This window comes from Frankliniella occidentalis, unplaced genomic scaffold (genome assembly GCF_000697945.3).
Source record: "Frankliniella occidentalis isolate FOCC.00 unplaced genomic scaffold, Focc_3.1 Scaffold202, whole genome shotgun sequence".
NCBI lineage: Eukaryota > Metazoa > Arthropoda > Insecta > Thysanoptera > Thripidae > Frankliniella > Frankliniella occidentalis.
Genome location: NW_026267328.1, coordinates 101,741 through 107,113, shown reverse-complemented (window position 1 = coordinate 107,113; position 5,373 = coordinate 101,741). Strand labels below are relative to the sequence as shown.

General features: G+C 43.9%; 1 protein-coding gene across 1 annotated transcript; it reads left to right on the top strand.

Moving 5' to 3' along the window:
- The first annotated feature begins 27 nt into the window (after nt 1-27).
- Nucleotides 28-4,118, top strand: LOC113205515 (cyclin-dependent kinase 9). Its single transcript, XM_026421179.2, has 8 exons — nt 28-1,111; nt 1,438-1,522; nt 1,621-1,711; nt 1,847-2,013; nt 2,103-2,221; nt 2,301-2,571; nt 2,678-3,002; nt 3,109-4,118. The coding sequence occupies exons 1-7, from the start codon at nt 1,005-1,007 to the stop codon at nt 2,969-2,971; spliced, it is 1,134 nt and encodes a 377-aa protein (XP_026276964.1). The 5' UTR covers nt 28-1,004; the 3' UTR covers nt 2,972-3,002; nt 3,109-4,118.
- The last annotated feature ends 1,255 nt before the right edge of the window (nt 4,119-5,373 follow it).

Here is a 5,373-nt window from a genome sequence, read left to right as displayed (position 1 = left end):
CCTACAGCAGTGCCTACAGCAGTGCCTACAGCAGTGCCTACAGAGACACCTCCTGCAGCCCCTACGGCAGTGCCTACAACAGTGTCTACAGCGTCTACGGGAGCACCTGCTACATCGCCTACTGACGTTACGGTACCTACAGATGCGCCTACTTCGGCACCTTCACTTGCAACCACAGTGCCTACGCCTGCGACGACCGCTGATGAGACGCCCATCACGTCGACCACGGAAACGGCAGCCAGGACTGTACCGTTGGCCGAGGATGACGTTGATACCACTACACCAAGTCTTCTACCTACGACCACAATAGAACTGACTCCAGCTCCCTCAGCTGCGACGACGGTGACTGGCTAGATGACTTTCGTTTCGACGCCAGCTGAAACGATATCGGGTGCATTTGTTGCATTTGGTGCATTTACTGCTTAAACCTGAAGGAGTTATCAGTGCACCCTACCCTCGACCTGTGCAGTCAGGGGGAATTCCACATTAGCGGCATATGCACGCTCCAATTATTCGTTCATATCTTGGAACACTATCGAAAGTGTCTAGTGGTTTTCAATGCTCTCCATATCCTTCACACACACCTTTACTCCATGTACTCAATGTGGATGGATATAGGGCTGGGTGGCCGCATCGGTTGCTCGTAGCCGTGTAGCCTCTCCGTGGCTGTGCTACGTCCGCGCCATCTATCGAGCTCGATGTCATGCCTGCTGTCACTAAGTCTCCCTTGTGTCACGCCTGAACAAGAGACGACCAGCAGCGCCCTCTATGGTCATGTGGCAGTCCAATGTTTTTTGCTGTTGTTCTTCTTGTTGTTGTTAGTTTACTTAGATTTGGATTTTGTTTTGGAAGGAAAGTGTCAGTGATCTAGTGATCTGATCACGGACATTGAAACGGATTAAAAAAAATGAAAAGTCTTGCAGAAATTTTAACGTAGATTATTTCCCTGCTCTCTCAGCCACTCTGCCAAAGGTTGAAGTATATTTGTTCACACTGCTGTTAAAATGAATATTAAAGAACGTGAAAAGTACATAGAGGAGTTTGACTTTCCACATTGCGACGATGCTACGAAATACGAGAAAGTGGCCAAAATCGGTCAAGGTACTTTTGGGTGAGTATTGTTTTCTGTCCTAGAAGATTGTATTGCGTCTCAACCAATTAAATACCACTTGTCAACTACCTACGAAACTTTCACATAACCTAAGCTTCAGAAACAATGAACCTTGAAAGAAACTTTTCTTTCTCAAATGAAAGGTTACACAAGTTTACTATTTGACATCGTACCTTTCTTGTAATAAATCAGTAGTTGTAGGTATTTGTGACTTCAGCTTAGTTCTCTATCATTTTAATTTGTTTCATTTTTCATAATGTTACGTAATGTTCAAGGATGTATGGTTAAATTCTTGTGCACTGATATATCGTCCTACTTATTTGCAGAGAGGTGTTCAAAGCCAAGGAACGGAAGAACCCTAAAAAATTTGTAGCTATGAAAAAGGTTTTGATGGATAATGAAAAAGAGGGGGTAAGCTTTCATAGTTGCCTTAAATGTTTTTCACTTTTATAGAATTCCTCTTTAGCTAAAGTGATTCCTAAACCAACATTATTCCCTATTATTTCCAGTTTCCTATTACTGCTCTTCGAGAAATACGTATTCTTCAACTTTTGAAACATGAAAATGTGGTTAATCTCATAGAAATATGTAGGACTAAAGGTGAGTGAAATATATATTGTCATGTACAAATCTTTTTTAATGTCACACAAGTAACATTAAATCTACATCCTTTCCATATGAGTAAGCTGTCATTAGGACCCTACTTGAAATCGAACTTTTGTTTTTTTGTTACAGCTAATGCCACCAATAGATATAGGTCAACGTTTTACCTTGTATTTGACTTCTGTGAACATGATTTAGCTGGACTTCTCTCCAATGTAAATGTTAAATTTAATTTAGGGGAAATTAAGAAAGTAATGCAGCAGCTTTTAAATGGGTTATATTATATTCACAGCAACAAAGTATGTTTCATATTCTTTACCTTACTAAGGTTTATTTCCAACACCGTCTTGTCTTGACTTGTGTTGTTTTTATTTCTTTGTTAATTCAGATTCTACACAGAGACATGAAAGCTGCAAATGTGCTCATCACTAAAAATGGTATACTGAAACTTGCAGATTTTGGTCTAGCCAGGGCTTTCAGTATTAGTAAAAATGGGACTGCTAATAGGTAAAGTTAACACCTCTTCCAGTCAAAAGTTACTAGCACCTTGTGTTCTAGTTTTAAACCTCTGCAACGTTTCTTTTAGGTACACTAATCGGGTGGTAACACTGTGGTACAGACCCCCTGAACTCCTGCTGGGTGACCGGAATTATGGTCCTCCCGTAGATCTGTGGGGTGCGGGCTGTATCATGGCTGAAATGTGGACTCGTAGCCCTATCATGCAAGGAAACACTGAACAACAGCAACTCACACTTATTAGCCAATTGTGTGGATCAATAACAACTGATGTATGGCCTGGTGTAGAAAATCTGGATCTCTTTTCCAGAATGGAACTTCCACGGAATCAGAAGCGGAAGGTAAGCAAAGCTGTGGGCCTATGTGTAAACTAGATTTGTTTTCTCAGAATTTGTCTCTCCGGTATATATTTCCTGTTTGGTGCATATGTATATGAAATTGTTATAGGTTCGAGAACGTCTAAAGCCGTATGTTAAGGATCCGTATGCTTGTGACCTGTTGGATAAACTACTAATTTTGGATCCAAGTAAACGAATCGATTCAGACTCTGCTCTGAACCATGATTTCTTTTGGTGTGATCCTATGCCTGGTGATCTGTCAAAAATGCTTGCCCAACACACACAGAGCATGTTTGAGTACACAGCTCCTCCCAGGAGAGCTGGCCACATGCGTCCTCACCATCATCAACCCATCCAGAAGCCTTCCCATATGGACTCTGGATACCAAGACCGAGTTTTCTGAGTACCGCCAGCTCCCCCCCTGATGCACGGAGGTATGTTGTGTTTCAGTGCTCTAATCTATTGACTAGGGATAGGAACCTTCTATTCAATTAGGAGAAAATGACTTGTCATGAAATGTAAAACTTTCTTTTGTTGCAGCCTCCTCTGAAGTAAAGAGGGAGCATTCTCGTCCATCATGGTGGGTTCCTTCTCGGGAGGGGAGCGCGGCCGACATGAATTCGCCGCTCAAAAAGCAAAAGTTCCAAGCCAAGAAACCAACTCGTTACACTCCAGGCGCTGGACTGGTGCCTGCTGAAGCCCCGGTGTGCTCGCTAACGCCCACGATCCAGGGGGTTTCGGGGGTTTCCCAGTCCAGTTTGCCTCTACCACTGCCAGCAGGGCCCACGGGTCCCCTAGGAAGACCACTGTCGCCCCCTGCAGCCCCTACTCCTGGACGTGGCCGATCGGGGGGACCAAATTGTACCACAGCTCGACGTCCACACACTGATCAACAAATTGTAGATGACAAACTACAACCAAAGTAGGAGGATTTTACTACATGCTATGTATGCTTTTTTGTTGTCTGATAGATTTAACTGTTAATTGTTAGTGTAAAATATGATATGCATCCTAATAGAGGTCTTTGTTGTTCTTCTAAAATTTAAGGAAATTTAAATGTATATGGTATGCACTGTTAAACTTGTTAAACTTGTAATATTTCAATGTGTGGTTAAGATGGTGCTTGTTATAATTTATGCAAGTGACCATTGTACTGAAACATGTATTCTTGAAGATCCTTCATTCATATATAACAATGTCATACTTCCTGTACTTTGCAAGGAGCTCATCTGACTGAATCTTCACTCTGTAAATTATAATTCCTGATATTTCTTACCCATTTACTCATGATTTGTGCATTGTAATGATAATTGTTTATTATATAGCTGTAAAAAGTTGTCACAGTTTTCTCTTTTTTATTTAAAATGATTTCAATCATTTCAGCCAAAAAAGTGGACCACTATTGTTAACACTTGTTAACCTGTAAATATCAGGAATCCTCCTCATGCTTCTTTTGTTCTTATTTTGTACATTTAAGATGTAGTCTTCCTCCATATTGTGTTTGAATAGACTAATATTTAACACAGCAATAAAGTTGGATTCTTGGCATATGGGAAAGTACAATCTTTGCAGTTCCTCAACGGAACATAGGCTCACCCTGACTCTGACAGCGTAATCTAATAAAGGGTAACTGTCCACCCTAAAATTCTTGTTAAAATACTACCATAATAAATAAAATTAGTACGCATTATTGGAATTGAGCAGAAGACGCCAATGTTCACTGAGTGTGTTACCGTTTCCTTAAATAGGCGTGGGGGGGGGGGGACGCAACACGGCAACTGGGAGAGCAATAATTACCTCAGAAGTTCTGATCAGACGAGGACACTCACCGACATATCGTAAGTACGCTGGGCCGGGATGTGAATTTGTAGGGTTCCCGACCTATGGAACATGTGGCTGCAGTGGGGAACTCCCAGAGGGGAACCTCGGGAGGGAAGAGCTGTGTGATGGCCGAGGACGCCTGCCTGGAGGTAGGCAATCCCGCCTCGCTTGTGCGGAATGTGATCCTTTGGGGGTCACGACCCGTGCACCGTGTGTGGTTGCTGGGCGCAAACGTCACGCCACGCCAGGGAAGTGCCATGGCTGAGAGCGCCTAGAGGGTAGGCAACCCGTGCGCGAGTTGTCTGTGAGGCTCTCGGGCTCGCGCCGACGTCCCTGTTTGTATCTACACGATTGTAGCTACAGCCGACAGTGCCCGAGTCAGCTTAAACCGAACCGTCTACAGACGAATTCATTACTTCCGCCAATGCTAGAATATCAACCAGAAGTAAACTGCGCTATAAGAACTAAAGCGAAAACGAAAGATATCAATGCCTCTCCGAAGCTATCTCGCCTTGTCCAAGCGCTCGGAGGGACAGGGGGCCGCGGGGCCCGATTCAGGAAAGCATTGCCTACCCTCCAGGCGTTTTCAGCGACAATCATCGACCCACGCCTAGATTGACACGGCCTCACTTCTTAGCTTCAGAAAGGATTTATGAGCCTGGAGTCAAAAGAAGCCTAAACCCAAAGTCCCCGTCACGACAGGCGCCTTAGATAGAAGCCGTGGCCTACCTCGCAGGCGTCCAAGCGACAACTCATGTCGCGGCGACAAGTGGTAGTAGACACGTCCCTGTCCATGGACACAAAAATGTGGTCACAAATGGGGCAACATACGATGTCCGACGCCACTAGCCACACGCCCCTTTTGTAGTTAAACAGTTGCAGCTACAGTAGTCGACATGACCGCATGCAGCTTCATCCGAACCAAAATTGTCGGCCTTTAAGATCAACTCCCGGGCGGGGCAAATTTTTTCTTTGTCGCTTTTT

Excerpts from the sequence above, each read along its gene's own strand:
- LOC113205515 (XM_026421179.2), top strand. The coding sequence starts at position 1,005 with ATGAATATTAAAGAACGTGAAAAGTACATAGAGGAGTTTGACTTTCCA. Across the intron at positions 1,523-1,620 it reads TGGATAATGAAAAAGAGGGG|TTTCCTATTACTGCTCTTCG; the intron begins GTAAGCTTTCAT and ends TATTATTTCCAG. Across the intron at positions 1,712-1,846 it reads AGAAATATGTAGGACTAAAG|CTAATGCCACCAATAGATAT; the intron begins GTGAGTGAAATA and ends TTTTTGTTACAG.